Raw genomic sequence first — 14,985 nt, forward strand, 5'->3', positions numbered from 1 at the left:
GCCTAGCAGCCCTGCTTTTAAACCTTCCTGCTGGCCTGCCTATCACCACAGAGCTTGTGCCTGGGCCTAGAATCCATTTGAGAACTCCACTTGGGCCTAAGTTCCCTAACCTGCAATATCAGTGCATTTCCCACCAACCTTTTCACAGGAGCTTATGCATTTCACGTGATGCTCTTGGCATTTTTCTTTATTTGATCTTAGAAGGCCAAGAAGAGATACACATTTTTAAATTTTTTTTGTATTTTTCTGAAGCTAGAAACAGGGAGAGACAGACAGACTCCTGCATGCGCCCGACCAGGATCCACCCGGCACGCCCACCAGGGGGCCATGCTCTGCCCCTCCTGGGCGTCACTCTGCCGCGACCAGAGCCACTTTAGCGCCTGGGGCAGAGGCCACGGAGCCATCCCCAGCGCCCGGGCCATCTTTGCTCCAATGGAGCCAACGCATCTTTGCTCCAATGGAGCCTCGCTGGCTGCGGGAGGGGAAGAGAGAGACAAGAGAGGAAGGAGAGGGGGAGGGGTGGAGAAGCAGATGGGCGCTTCTGTGTGCCCTGGCCGGGAATCTAACCCAGGACTTCTGCACGCCAGGCCGACACTCTACCACTGAGCCAACCGGCCAGGGCGAGATACACATTTTTAATTTGTGTCTGGCCAGCCTTCCCCAATGTGAGGACAGCCTTTGTTCTTTTTTTTTTAATTTATTCATTTTAGAGAGGAGAAAGAGAGAAGGGGAAAGAAACAGGAAGCATCAACTGCCATATGTGCCTTGACCTGGCGAGCCAAGGGTTTCGAACTGGCGACTTCATTCTAGGTCGACACTTTATCCACTGCACCACTACAGGTCAGACAGTATGGCCTTTGTTCTGTGCAGAGCTAGTGATAGGGTTCCCTGCCAGCAGAACCCAGCTTACTTGGATCTAGTGTTCTCATCCTGGTACCCCTTAGGGCCTGGCCCCCTGCTTCCTGAGCTACCACAAAGTCCTGAGCTATCACAAAGTCCTAGGGACCCTGGAGGTCTCTGTCACCTCCACCTCACAGACTTCGACTTCATTGACTTGTCAATCTGGTGACCTCGGGGTCTCAAACCTGGGTCCTCTGCATCCCAGTCCAACGCTCTATCCACTGGCTGTTAGCTACATTTTTTAAAATAAATTTTAATTTATTGTGTTAACATGTAAGTATAATACCCTCACCCAGCAATATATATTTTTTTAATTTTTGGTATTATTTTATTGATTTTAGAGGGAGAGGAAGTGAGGGAAAGAGAGAGACAGGAACATTGATTTGTTCCTGTATGTGCCCTGACTGGGAATCAAACCAGGAACCTCTGCACTTTGGGATGATGCTCTAACCCAGTGGTCCCCAACCCCCGGGCCGCGGACTGGTACCGGTCTGCTTACATTATTTCTGTTTTATTTATATTTAAGTCTGAACGATATTTTTTTTCTTCGATATTTTTTTTTTAATTTTTTTAAAATTATTTTTATTTATTTATTCATTTTAGAGAAGAGAGACAGAGTGAGAGAGAGAAGGGGGGAGGAGCAGGAAGCACCAACTCCCACATGTGCCTTGGCTGGGCAAACCCAGGGTTTTGAACCTGCAACCTCAGTGTTCCAGGTCGAGGTTTGATCCACTACGCCACCACAGGTCAGGCGATATTTTATTTTTTTAAAATGACCAGATTCCCTCTGTTACATCCGTCTAAGACTCACTCTTTTTTTTAAGTCAGGTATTATTTTATTTTTATTTTATTTTTTTTACAGAGACTGAGAGTGAGTCAGAGAGAGGGATAGACAGGGACAGATAGGAACGGAGAGAGATGAGAAGCATCAATCATCAGTTCTTCATTGCGCGTTGCAACACCTTAGTTGTTCATTGATTGCTTTCTCATATGTGCCTTGACCGCGGGCCTTCAGCAGACCGAGTAACCCCTTGCTGGAGCCAGCGACCTTGGGTTTAAGCTGGTGGGCTTTTGCTCAAACCAGATGAGCCTGCGCTCAAGCTGGCAACCTTAGGGTCTCGAACCTGGGTCCTCTGCATCCCAGTCCTATGCTCTATCCACTGCGCCACCAACTGGTCAGACAGCTTTGGTTTTTTTTTGTTTTTGTTTTTTTTTTACAGAGACAGTGAGTCAGAGAAAGGGACAGACAAACAGGAACGGAGAGAGATGAGAAGCATCAATCATTCGTTTTTCGTTGAGCGTTGCTACACCTTAGTTGTTCATTGATTGCTTTCTCATATGTGCCTTGACCGCGGGCCTTCAGCAGACCAAGTAACCCCTTGCTGGGGCCAGTGACCTTGGGTTCAAGTTGGTGGGCTTTTGCTCAAACCAGATGAGCCCGCGCTCAAGCTGGCGAGCTCGGGGTCTCGAACCTGGGTCCTCCACATCCCAGTCCGATGCTCTATCCACTGCGCCACCACCTGGTCAGGCAGCTTTGGTATTTTTAAACAAAGTGTTCTCTCTGTGAGTCTAGTGTATACCCTCCCTCTCTGGTTTCCTCTGGAGAATTCCTGTCCCCCTTCTCTCCCAGTGTGCTCCATATACCTCCAGGGTGGTTTTTACCTAGTTTGTTATCTGACATCTTTCTCAATTCCTCCTCCCCTTTCAGATAAAGCAGCTGTCCTGTGGCAAACATGCCCCTCTCTGTGCCCCAGGGCTGCCAGCATTTCTGGGATTGACACCATCTCTGCAGCCTGCTGTTCACTTCTCCAGATGATGACCATAGGTTCAGAGGCCTCCTAGGGTTCTAGACCTGGCTCCTGAATCTCCACGTAGTGGCCTTAGTTAAGTTGATGGCAGGTTTGCTTACACATTCTGGAGACGCTGTGAGCCCAGAGGACAGCTAGGATGGTTGGCTCTTCCCGGGTTCAGGGAACAAGAAGTGGTTTCCCCAATGTCCCTCCCCCTTCTCCCTTGGGGTGGGGGCTGCAGTGGTCAGGCTGGACATAGGTTCTGCCCCTCTGAGATTGAAGGCTGCCTCAGCCGAGAACCCCTGGTCTTGCCTGAAAGTGGCCCTGGGGACTTGGACTTCACTTTGGGCTCAGAGCCCACCTGCACTTCCTGTTGTTTGCTGGGAGTGGGGTGAGCATGGAAAACTACAGGCAGGTGCCTGATGGCCACCTCAGGGAGCCTGAGTCCAGGACGCGGACGCTGAGGCCCAGAGCCCTGCCTCCCAGGCCTCCTCTGGCCTGGGGCTGGCTGGTCAGAGGCCTGAGACTGTACTTGGCTGGGAGCAGTGGGTAGGGGCTGTGTTTCGGGGATACGGATGGATTGTCTCTTCAAATTGCCCCTACTTTTCATGTAAACTGCCGGCTGGTCCCAAGGAGGGTTTCTGCTACTTCTTGCAACTGCACTCGTCTTGCCCAGGGCGGACCAGCCTGTGTGGAGGGGCGAGCGCTGCGGGCAGGTTCAGGGCCGCGGCTGGGCGGGGAGCTTGCAGAGGCCGGCCTCCGGGAGAGGGGCAGGACACTGGCTGAGCCTCGAGGCCACTTGTCGACCGTGCCCTTCGGACACTTGCCCTGGGCGTGCATTGACCCTGGGGTCGGGCCCGCGCAGGGTGGAGGAGGGGCGCCAGATTCCTAGGGGGACTGGGAGAGGCCCACACAGCAGGTTCCCTGAGACCGGAAGACAGGCAGATTGAGTGGGACCCACGCGGCACGGTTGACTGCCTGAGCGGCCTCGGCGCCTTTAAGCTGTTGGGGGCGGGGTCTCGTAGGCCACGCCCCGGATCTGGCCTCCTGGCGCGGGTGGCCAACAGCGCTTTGAACCCGGCGCCGGGTTGGAGGTGCGGTCTGGGATCCGGATCGGCATCGCGTTCCAGTTTGGGTCGGATCGGGCAACCAGCTCTCCTCCAGGCATGGCGGTCGAGACACGCGTGTCGCGCTGGTACTTCGGTGGCCTGGCCTCGTGCGGGGCTGCCTGCTGCACGCACCCACTGGACCTGCTCAAGGTGAGGGCGGCGTGGGCCGGGAGGACGGCAGCAGGGGTCCCGGTTACGCTCCTACCCAGGCCCCCACTCCCGTGGGCACTGGCCAACCTGTCCTGCCCTGTTCTGCCCGGAGGGCCGCAGTACATCGGCTCACTCTCTTGCCCGAAGACCCCGCGTGGAGAGAGATGGAGGGAGGTCCTCGAGTCTCAGCGGACCCCGGGTGGAGCAACCCCAATGCACCGTGTCCCAGCCGGCTCCTGGCTGTTGGCGGGCCGGTCCAAACCGTAGCCCCAGGCTTTACTACCTATGTGACCTTGGTCAGTCACTTGCTCTAGCTGAGCCAATTTCCCCCACACTTCTGAAGACTCTTGTCCTGCCTGATGACACTTGAGGGGTGGTTCCGTGGGATGCTCGCGCTCTAGCATACCCAAGGCATGGACCCAGCCGTCCCCTGCCAGGTGGGGTCCTGGCATACACGAGGGAAAAGAAATGAGGGATGTGCCTGACCAGGCGGTGGCGCAGTGGATAGAGCGTCGGACTGGGATGCGGAGGACCCAGGTTCGAGACCCCGAGGTCGCCAGCTTGAGCACGGGCTCATCTGGCTTGAGCAAAAAGTTCACCAGTTTGGACCCAAGATATCTGGCTCCAGCAAGGAGTTACTTGGTCTGCTGAAGGCCCGCGGTCAAGGCACATATGAGAAAGCAATCAATGAACAACTAAGGTGTCGGAAGGAAAAACTGATGATTGATGCTTCTCATCTCTGTCTGTTCCTGTCTATCCCCTCTCTGACTCTCTCTCTGTCCCTGTAAAAAAAAAAAAAAAAAGAAAAGAAAAGAAATGAGGGATGTGGTCTGGGCAGTGGTGGACACAGGTTCCCTGCTTTGGCCTGTTTCCTCTTGGACAGGGTGGGTGCTGCAAAGCCATGCAGGTACGTGTCTCAGAGTCGGAAGCATGCACACTCTATTTTTTTTTGAAAATGCTTGAGGGGCAGAACTAGATAGAACTTCCTTGTCTCCAGGGCCAGCCAGCCAAGCTGGTTGTTTTCTGCCCTATCTCACTACAAAGAACAAAGAAGAAAGGGCCAGAGGCACAAATCATAGTGGGGGGGGGGCAGGGTACTGGCACATTGTCACATGGGGCCTGTAAGCAAGAGTCAGCCACCCTGCCACCCTCCTTTCTTACCTCCACCCAGAGCCGTCTGTGCCCACACTGGCCCCCTGGAAGGAATTGGCTTCTGTGGCTTTGGCTGAGCTGGAATCCCAGGTGTCCCCTGCCTGTGGGCATGTATCTTTCAGCAGCCTTTTTGCTAAAGGGGTGGGGGGATTGCTTCTCTAATTAGTAAAAATGCCACCGATAAAGGTAGGATTAGCAGATGGGGGGGGGGGGCTAAAGCTGATAGCCCTATTGATGCTCCTAAGACCTGGTAACCCCAGGGGCTGGACTTTGCTCTGACCACCAGAGAGAGGGCATGACAGTGAACTGGAGGCTGCTTCTTGATTTGGAGAAAGAGGAAACCTCCTTGCATCTGATTTGTTTGCTTTCTGTATGTTCCCGCAGCACACCATGCTCCCCGTTTCCACCAGTGGTACCCTGGAGGGTCAGACTTTGACAGGGAGCAGACATAGCCTCCAGGGGCCCTCGAATTACTCAGGCCCCTGGCTGGTTCAGTCCCGTGTCCATTGTCCAAATCAAGCCCCTTTGGGTGTCACTACCCCTTGCCCCACCCCCAGGTGCTGTTTTGCTACAGAATGCCGCCAGGATGGGTCAGGGGAAGCAGGAAGCCACAGAAATGTAGTTCATCCTGTGGCCTAAAGAGCACATGGCCTTGGAGGGAGGTCCAGTCTGGGTTTTTTAACCTCTCAGTGTGGTCTTTGGAAAAATTATTTTAAAGCTTCTAGATCTTGTCCTCATGTCCTGACTTGATCCTCAGCCTCTTCTTGATTGGATGGGAGCTTGCTTGTGGGCCTAGTACCCACTGTCCTGCCCAGCTTGGCTTAGGCAGCAGGAGAATGGCACTTATGTCACTGAGCTGGGCACAAGGCCCTTCTTCATCCCCACCTTTGCTTCCCCATAACCCAGAGCTCCCCAGGCAGGACTGAAGGGGGCATCCACTGAGCTCTTTAATCCTCAGAGCACAACGAGAGAAATTGAGGCACAAGTCAATGACCTGCCTAAGTGGGCTCAGCGGGACATAACCATATGAGGTGGCCTTTCCCTTTCTCCCCTGCTGAATCCCCATGACTTTTTCCCCTGAAAAGTGGGTAAGGCTGAATAATGGGGCTCTGGAGTCACCCTGCTGGGGTCCTGCCTCAGCTTCCTCTTATGGCAAATGTTGCTGACAACCCCTGCCCACAGCAGCTGCCCAGAGGACTCAGGCAGATGCATAGTGTTTCTCAGGGGCCTGGCTGGTGCAACAGTCACCTGGTATTGTCATTTGTAAAACAAAAGTATGGAATAGTGCATCCCAGCACCACCCCCCAGCTGGGTGCCCTTAGGAAGCCTCTTTGCCTCAGTTTCCCATCTCTAAATGGGGTTGTGGTGGCAGTTGGCCCACAGGGTCATTGTGGGGTAGGAGTAATAGCAGTAGGCTCTGGAAAAACGCTCAGTACAGAGCGGGCTGCAGGGTGGGGCTAGATGGCCGCTCTGAGCAGATATGCCCTATCCCCCCACAGGTGCACCTGCAGACGCAGCAGGAGGTGAAGCTACGCATGATGGGCATGGCGCTGCAGGTGGTGCGCTCTGACGGCATACTGGCACTCTACAACGGCCTGAGTGCCTCCCTGTGCAGACAGGTGCCTCGGGGGTTCCTCATCTCTCAGGGCAGCGCCCCACCAGGGGTTTCTATAGGTCCTGGTTCCAGAGCCGATGCTCTAAGCAGCCCAAGTAGGTGGAAGGGATGGCTGGCATCTCCCACAAACAGACTCACATGTGGCTGAGCCTCCTACCCACCACGGACACCCATGGGCATCAAAGCAACCCTTTCCTTTTCAAGGCTACTTGGGAGGAAGGAACCCCAGGGCCCAAGTTGCTGGCAACCCTGATTGGGCACAGGCCATGGCAGTGGAGGTGCGCTGCCTTCCATGTTCCACAGGGTCAGCCCTGTTTGTGTTTTTTTTTAATGCGCCTTGACCGCGGGCCTTCAGCAGACCGAGTAACCCGTTGCTTGAGCCAGTGACATTGGGCTCAAGCTGGTGAGCTCTTTTTTGCTCAAACCAGATGAGCCCTCGCTCAAGCTGGCGACCTTGGGGTCTCGAACCTGGGTCTTCTGCATCCCAGTCCAACTCTATCCACTGCGCCACCGCCTGGTCAGGCTCAGTCCTGTTTTTACAGCTGGCCGGAGACCTCCACTTATAGATGGGGAAGCTGAGGCCTGGGGAGGGAGAGGTTTGCAAAGTGGCTCAGCCACTTGTTGGCCATGTGGAGGGCTCTTTAGTGTCCCTGTGGTCCACCAGTGATAACCATATGCACCTGGCCAGATGGTGGGGGAGAGCCAAGGTGTGCAGGTCATGCCCAGCACTGTCCTTTCACCTGTACTCTCTGAGCTCGGCTCTTCCCCTTCAGATGACCTACTCCCTGACTCGGTTCGCCATCTACGAGACTGTGCGGGACCACATAGCCAAGGGCAGTGAGGGTCCCCTTCCGTTCTATAAGAAGGTGTTCCTGGGTTCCATCAGTGGTGAGTGGCTGGGTGGGAAAGGGCCCAAGTAGGGGAGGGCAGGCAGGGGAATGTGCTCGGGTGGGGCCTCAAGGGCAGCATGGGACTGCCAGTGGTCACATGTTGGCTCTGGGGTGTTGCCCCAGGTTGCATCGGAGGCTTCGTGGGGACTCCTGCGGATATGGTCAACGTCAGGTCAGTGTGGCCCTCAAGGTCTTTGCTGTTCCCTAACAGGGCCAGGGCTCAGCCTGAACAAGGCACTTGGACCTTGGAGTTCTGGGCATTGGGTGAGGGTGCCACTGAGCCTGTGGTGGGCAGCTGAGAGAGCCCTGCCATCGCTGGGGTCTGTAGGGGGCATTTGTGGCCCCCACCCATGAGCCTGTGTGGTTTTTTCCAGGATGCAGAATGACATGAAACTGCCTCAGAATCAGCGCCGAAAGTGAGTAGTGGGGCCGAGTTCTGTCCTGGGGTGTGACTAGGGGGCTCCAGCCAGCAAGGCTCCCAGCCACTGTATGAGGACTCAGCTGGGACTCCAGCAAGCCAACTGGAGCAGAGCAGGCTTTTGGAAACATGCACCATGCATATCTGTCCTGGAGTCACGAGGGGTCCCCAGGAGCTCTGAATCTCTTCTGTAGAGGAATCTGGGACTAGGGACGGAATGGCAGGGACGGGGGCCGGTCACTAACCTCTTCCTCTATCTGCTCCTTGCACACATTCCTATGGGGGATGGTTTAGAAGTTTGAGATTGAGTGTTACAAAGCGTTTGGGAGCTGGGATTTTTTTTTTATTAATGATAAAATCATTTTTCACAAAGTCTGACTGTTAACTCGAATGCACTGTTCATGGACGGACACTGCAGTTAAGCCCCAGTTATCAGTGTCAGTTCAGGGTGAAATGTGGCTACACAGGAGCCCATTGTCCACACTCTGGCCAAAGCGTAAACCATGGGGAAGGTGGACCAAGTGGACTGGGTGGGAGAGTGCCAGGCAACGTGTTCTGTCCTGCTGTCCCTGGTAACAGCTGCATGCAGGACCAGACTGAGGGCTAGCATTTCCCCAAAGGGACTGGTACCCAGGTGTTTACTTGTGGGTCTCGGGATCTTCAGTGCTGAAGTCCCCTGAGGGAGGAGGACGCTCTGAGCTGCAGCACAGGACATTGGCCCTTGACCTTTGTGATGTTTCTTTGAGGGTTCTTGGCTCTTCCTGGGGAAAACCCTCCCGGGGAAGTTGGTGGTCAGGGATGGCCTCACCTGGACCCATTCTGTGTCCTTGGCAGCTACGCTCATGCCCTGGATGGCCTGTACCGTGTGACCCAAGAAGGTGAGGAGCAGGCCATGTGAGTTCCAGAAGCTTGGGAGAGCCTCCAGCTAGGATCCAAGAGAGTCCCGGGGGGGGGGGGGGGCAGGGAGCATTTACCAGGACCTGGGGGGAAGCCTGACAAACTTGAGTAAGTGTCCAGCCTTCCCCTTCCGTTGGCAGAGGGTCTGAGGAAGCTGTTCTCGGGTGCAACTATGGCATCCAGCAGAGGGATGTTGGTCACCGTAGGCCAGGTAAGGCTCCTGTTGAGGGTGGGGCTCTCGGGGAGTATCTGGGGGCCCCTGGCCTTGCCCCAGTCCTCCTAGAGATCAGAGGAAGGCAGTGCCTACAGAGCATAGGTGGGCACAGGTGGGTCAGGTGTATGACCTTGGGCAGGCCCTCCATGTCTGGGCCTTGCCTGTCTACCTAGGTACAGGACCGTGTAGGTGACTACCGAACAGGTAGGTGCTTGGTCAGTCTGGGTGGTATCATTGTGGGCCCATTTGTGTTTCCTGAAGTTGGGGGCCATCCTTTGGACCCTGACCACCCCTGCTATCCATACAGCTGTCCTGCTATGACCAGGCCAAGCAACTGGTTCTCAGCATGGGGTACCTGTCTGATGGGATCCTCACTCACTTTGTCTCCAGCTTCATTGCAGTGAGTGCCGGGTGGGGTGGGGTGGGATGTGGGTGGGTGTGGGTGTGGGTGTGGGGTTCCTGACCAACTTCTGGAGCTAAGGTCTGATCAGGAGGCAGGAGGCACCTGTCTAGTTGGTGGATGCCCATGTTGGACTCGGTGCTGGGCCAAGAGAGTTTACGGGTCTCCCGGTGCCCAGGCTAGAGCAGTTTCTGTTGTCTCCATGCAACCCTTGGAATGCCCAAGGTTGAAGGGGGCAGGTTTGAGGTGTACCCAAGCATCCTACATGGCAGGCCCGTTGGTGATATGTTTCACCCCTCCCCAGGGTGGATGTGCCACAATCCTGTGCCAGCCGCTGGATGTTCTGAAGACCCGCCTAATGAATTCCAAGGGCGAGTATCAGGTGAGTGTAGACCAGGGTGGGTGACCGCCCTGCTCCTTCAGGCTATGTGGGTGGTGAGCCCATGTCCTCATCCTGGGATATAGAGACAGCTGTTCTCTCTCTGCTTCTGACTGCATCCTTCCCAGCTGCTGGCCCAGCTACCTCCAGCAGCCCTTGGCCCCTTGTGTGTTCTTAAGTCAGCTTATTTGACACATTAACAGAGGCAACAGGGTCATTGCTGTCAGTGTGAATTAGGGAGGTACTGTTTGAAAGTGGGCAGCCCAGTCGAGCACCTCCTGGGGCTCCCACGGTGTCTTCAGGGCACCGGAGGCCCTTCTCCTACTCTCCCCACCCCTACCTCAGATGCCTGGCAGGTCAGGCTGCTGCTGGGCACACTGGACACGCGTCAGGGGTTCTGGTTTTGCCGCATCAGCAGTCAGCCAGTCAGTGGCAAAGCGGCCATGACCTTTTTGCTCACATGTTATCCTGTGTTTACCCTTGAACATTCCAGACCATGCACACTAGCTCCGGCTGTTAGGTCACATCTTCTTGTTGGCCTGCAGGGCTGCCGACTGGTGTTGGGGTTGGTGGTGGCGTAATTTGTACCTTTTGAGTAAGAAGCAGCTTTTCTCATTGCTTTACTTGTCGTTTTCTGCAGGGTGTTCTCCACTGTGCCATGGAGACTGCAAAGCTCGGGTTGCTGGCCTTCTACAAGGTTTGGTGGGGTGGGGTCAGGGTGGTAGGGCAGGAGACCGGGGGTCCTTCCCCACCTCTTCACTTTCTGTGTCCCCTTTCCCCACCCAGGGCCTCCTGCCTGCTGGCATCCGCCTCATGCCGCACACTGTGCTCACGTTTGTGTTTCTGGAACAGCTTCGCAAACATTTTGGCATCAAAGTGCCATCCTGATGGGACAGTGGGAGTGAGCTGGATCATGCCCAGCCCCCAGCACTAGGTTCTTGTAGAGTTCAAATGGGCTGAGAGCTGCCCTGAGCTCAGCACCTGCTCGCAGGGCTCTGATTCCCTCCCCCCCCTGTAGCTTCTCCTTAACCCCCACCTGCCCCCCAGGGCCTGCCCTACACTCAAAGGGGAGGCGTGAGTGACCCAGGATCTCTCTTCTCTCCGAGTAGACAGCTAACATAAGATGGGAGATGCGAGCTGTCCAGGCTTCCTGGGTCCCCTGCCCCTTCTCCAGCCCCTGAGGTTTCTTCTTTCATAAAGCAGCTGCCCATGGCCCTCAGCATTGTCTTCCGGCAGCTTTCACCAAGGACCAGTGTGCATGTGCACTTCTGCTTAAGAGAGGGCCATAGCTTTTATGAAGCTCTCAAAGGTAGCTGTGCTTCCACAGCTGCTGAGCCAACAAGGCAGGTGTGAGACAGGTACAGGGGGAGGCTCTGAGTTCAGTGGAGGTTCCCTGCCTGCCCCTCCCTCTCCAGTTAACCCCCAGTTGCTTTAACATTTAGTTTCACCAAAAACTCTCTGGCGCCCAAAGGCCACTGCTGTATTTCACACTGCCTCACCTCCAGCTTCCTGGGCAGAAGGAGGCTGTGGTAGGTCCTCTATGACCCCCCCTCTGTGTAGATGGCGGTCACCCCTCAAGGCCCCCAGCAGCTGATTAGCCAAAATACCACTGCCCAGGGTTCACTGCCAAAGCAGCTTGTTCCCTCCAAATGAAGCTGGGGGCGGCATCCATCTGCTTCCTTGGGACTGTGTCCCCATCCCAGCAAGGGGCCAGTCTGCAAGGACACTAATAAAGGATGAACTGCCTCTCGTCTGATCCCTGTGTCCAGGTCGCTTGCTGGTCTGCAGGCTGCCTTGCTATCCAGGGGTGATGAGACCTCTCTGCACCCCTCCAAAGAGGGCTCTTGGTTTATGGGGCAGCACCCAGAGGGAGAGAGGAGTGCAGCCTTGTCAGTGTGTTGGGGCATCCTGTGGGCAGAGGGATTGGGGATGAGGGGAGCGGCACCTAAAACCATTGCAAGAAGAGGGTGGCTAGGTGTGTGAGTGGAGGGGTCTGGTCAGTGCTGAGTTCCCAGATCCAGGTCACAATGGACCCCACAGGGTCACACCTTATCAGCAAGTACCTGGGGACTACAAAACCCCCTAGCCAGGCTTGTGGACCTCCCTGGGGGCTGCCCTTTCCTGGCTGTAGGAAGTATTCCTTGAGTTAGAGCCTTGGGCAAGCCCTGAAGGGGCTCAGGAGGTCCTGGTTCCCTGGACTGCAGACCTTCACACAGGCTCAGGGCGCTGGTCTTGGCCCTGCCCTGAGGGCTTTGGACATCCCCAGGACAGGTGGACCTGCCCACCAAGAGATGTGCAGGGCAAGTGGTCTCAGCAGCCCCTCTGACACCCTTGTTCTGGGCACTCGCACATAGGATTTTAGATGGTGGTGATGATGGTTGCACAGCTCTGAGGCTACACTAAAAACCATGATATCTCAATAAAGCTGGGTTTTTTTGAACCCCACCCAGGCCACTGGGCCCCACAGCCCAGGTAGTAACACCTGAGGGTGAGTGAAGATGATCACGGGGAAGGGTGCTGCTTCTCTTGGGCCCCAGGAGAGTTAGACAACAAGTTCAAGTGAAATAAGTCAGAGCAAAATAAATATGATTTCACTTATATGCAGAATCTAGAGGACAAAGACTGCTTGACACCGAGAACAGATTCATGACCACCAGGTGGGAGGGGGAGGGGCTGGATGACAAAGGTGAAGGGGTTGAGAAGCATAGGCTAGTAATTACAGAATAATCACAAGACAAATTACAGCATAGGGAATATAGTCAATACTGTAATACTGCATGATGCTAGGTGGGAACTGGAAATATCGGGGCGGGGGACAACTTAATAAATTATATAATTTCTTTTTTCTTTTTTTTTTGTATTTTTCTGAAGCTGGAAATGGGGAGAGACAGTCAGACAGACTCCCCGCATGCGCCTGACCGGGATCCACCCGGCACGCCCACCAGGGGGCGACGCTCTGCCCCTCCGGGGCGTCGCTCTGTTGCGACCAGAGCCACTCTAGCGCCTGGGGTAGAGGCTAAGGAGCCATCCCCAGCACCCGGGCCATTGCCGGGCCATCTTTGCTCCAATGGAGCCTTGGCTGCGGGAGGAGAAGAGACAGAGAGGAAGGAGAGGGGGAGGGGTGGAGAAGCAGATGGGCGCTTCTGTGTGCCCTGGCCGGGAATTGAACCTGGGACTTCTGCATGCCAGGCCGACGCTCTACCACTGAACCAACCAGCCAGGGCCATAAATTATATAATTTCTAACATACTGCACACGTGAAACTAATACAAAAAGTACTGAATGTCAACTGAAATTGAAGGGAAAAAAAAAAAGTTCCAGAAACTGTCACGAACCATGTTGTCTCTCCTAAAAGCTGCTTTGGTTTGGAGAACCAGCATCGATTCACCCGAGTAAAAATGCACCCTTGGCAGCAGTCAGTTGGCATCTCACCAGCCTCCTCCCAGCCAGGCCCCCATTATGCAATGCCTGCGTGGATCAGGACTGGGGAGAAAGTGTCCCATCTGGTTAGGCTGTCTGGCGGAGACTGGCCTGGCCAGGGCCCAGTGCAGTACAGAAAGCAGAGGGCAGGGTGGGATATGAAGTTCCTGGGGTGCACAAGAGAGAGCAGTGGACAAACCTCCCCATGGCTTCCTGGGATGGTGTATCAAGTATAGCAGAAGGGTCTGGGGGCAGGTGGGAGCATGGGGCCCTCCCCCAAGAGTTTTCAGTTCAGGAGCCGCACCTTCTGTGCTGGGTCAGAACCAGTATGGAGTGTGAGGCACATCTGCCCCTGCCTTCAGTATGGGTTTCACCTGCCTCACCTGCAGGTCCTCTGGCCCCAGTAAGAAAGTTCATTGATTAAGTTCTCACTTGCAGGATATCAAGTCCCACAAGTCAGCCCAGGCCTTTTTCCTTTTTCTTCTCTTTCAAGTTACAAGAGAAAGTTTATTTAGAAAGTTGCAGAGGTAGGCCTGACCAGGCGGTGGCACAATGGATAGAGCATCGAACTGGGATGCAAAGGAACCAAGCTCGAGGCCCTGAGGTCGTCAGCTTGAGTGCAGGCTCACCAGCTTGAGTGTGGAGTTGCCAGCTTCAGTGTGGGATCATAGACATCACCACATGGTTGCTGGCTTGAGCAAGGGGTCAATTGGTCTGTGATAGCCCCCCCCCCCCATCAAGGCACATGTGAGAAATCAATCAATGAACAACTAAGGAACCACAAGGAAGAATTGATGCTCTCATCTCTCTCCTTTTCTGTCAGTCCCTAGCTGTTCCTCGCTGTCTCTGTCACACACAATAAAAAGAAAAGAAATTTAGAGGTAGAAGAAGTGAGCCAGCTCCTCTGCAGAGGCTCAGGGAACAAGTGCTGATGCAAAAGAAGAGTCCTTAAAACTGAGGCGAGGACTGTGCCTGGGGAAATGGCTCAGGTGAAGAGCAGCCCTAGGCTTTTATTATTATTTTTCCAATGTTTATTAATTTTAGAAAGAGGATGAAAGAGAGACAAACAGTCTTTCTGTATGTGTCCTGACCAGGGATCGAACCAGCAACCTCTGTGTGTTGGAACAATGCTCTAACCAACAGCTATCTAGCCAGGGCGTTTTTTTGCTTTTTAAAAAAATTTATTGACTGATTTTAGAGAGAGGAAGGAGGGGAGAGAAACATCAGTCTGTTCTTTGTGCCCTGCATGTGACCGGCGTGGCTGCAACTACTAGCCTTACAGCTGTCAAGAAATTTCAACAAAGGCACTGTAATGCCGATGGTCAAGGCCAGGCAGTTTCACATTGAATTCACGCAAGACGGTAGAGGAACTGTGGAGCTGGAAAGTGTGGGGCCATTCCCATTTATTGGAGGCTCACACAGATGGGTAAGAGAATAAACAGAGGAAAACCGCTTTTCGCAGTGGAGGGCAAGGGATCGGGAACACTGCCCCTCACAGTGACAGCTAAGGGAGTCAGGGAACCGCACCTCATGGTGATAGAAGTGATCTACCTGTAGCCTTATATAGGCTAAACATGTGGCTTCTACTCACGGACTAATCATGCAAAATGTAAACGAGCCAACCTAACACAGCTGTTTTTCCTATAGGCAC

General features: G+C 54.4%; 1 protein-coding gene across 2 annotated transcripts; it reads left to right on the forward strand.

The window, feature by feature from the left end:
* Nucleotides 1-3,562: 3,562 nt before the first annotated feature.
* On the forward strand, nucleotides 3,563-11,670 carry SLC25A10 (solute carrier family 25 member 10). Of its 2 annotated transcripts, XM_066236416.1 has the most exons (11): nucleotides 3,575-3,949; nucleotides 6,601-6,720; nucleotides 7,490-7,604; nucleotides 7,730-7,778; nucleotides 7,981-8,022; nucleotides 8,859-8,902; nucleotides 9,062-9,132; nucleotides 9,443-9,535; nucleotides 9,840-9,917; nucleotides 10,555-10,611; nucleotides 10,701-11,670. In XM_066236416.1, the coding sequence occupies exons 1-11, from the start codon at nucleotides 3,857-3,859 to the stop codon at nucleotides 10,800-10,802; spliced, it is 864 nt and encodes a 287-aa protein (XP_066092513.1). In that variant the 5' UTR covers nucleotides 3,575-3,856; the 3' UTR covers nucleotides 10,803-11,670. The 2 variants fall into 2 exon arrangements, with proteins under 2 accessions (XP_066092514.1, XP_066092513.1); XM_066236417.1 differs by lacking the exon at nucleotides 6,601-6,720 and having other exon boundaries at nucleotides 3,563-3,949.
* Nucleotides 11,671-14,985: the final 3,315 nt, after the last annotated feature.

Source organism: Saccopteryx bilineata, chromosome 6 (assembly GCF_036850765.1).
Source record: "Saccopteryx bilineata isolate mSacBil1 chromosome 6, mSacBil1_pri_phased_curated, whole genome shotgun sequence".
Taxonomy (NCBI): Eukaryota; Metazoa; Chordata; class Mammalia; order Chiroptera; family Emballonuridae; genus Saccopteryx; species Saccopteryx bilineata.

Excerpts from the sequence above, each read along its gene's own strand:
- SLC25A10 (XM_066236416.1), top strand. The coding sequence starts at position 3,857 with ATGGCGGTCGAGACACGCGTGTCGCGCTGGTACTTCGGTGGCCTGGCC. Across the intron at positions 7,605-7,729 it reads GTTCCTGGGTTCCATCAGTG|GTTGCATCGGAGGCTTCGTG; the intron begins GTGAGTGGCTGG and ends GTGTTGCCCCAG. Across the intron at positions 9,133-9,442 it reads TGTTGGTCACCGTAGGCCAG|CTGTCCTGCTATGACCAGGC; the intron begins GTAAGGCTCCTG and ends CTATCCATACAG.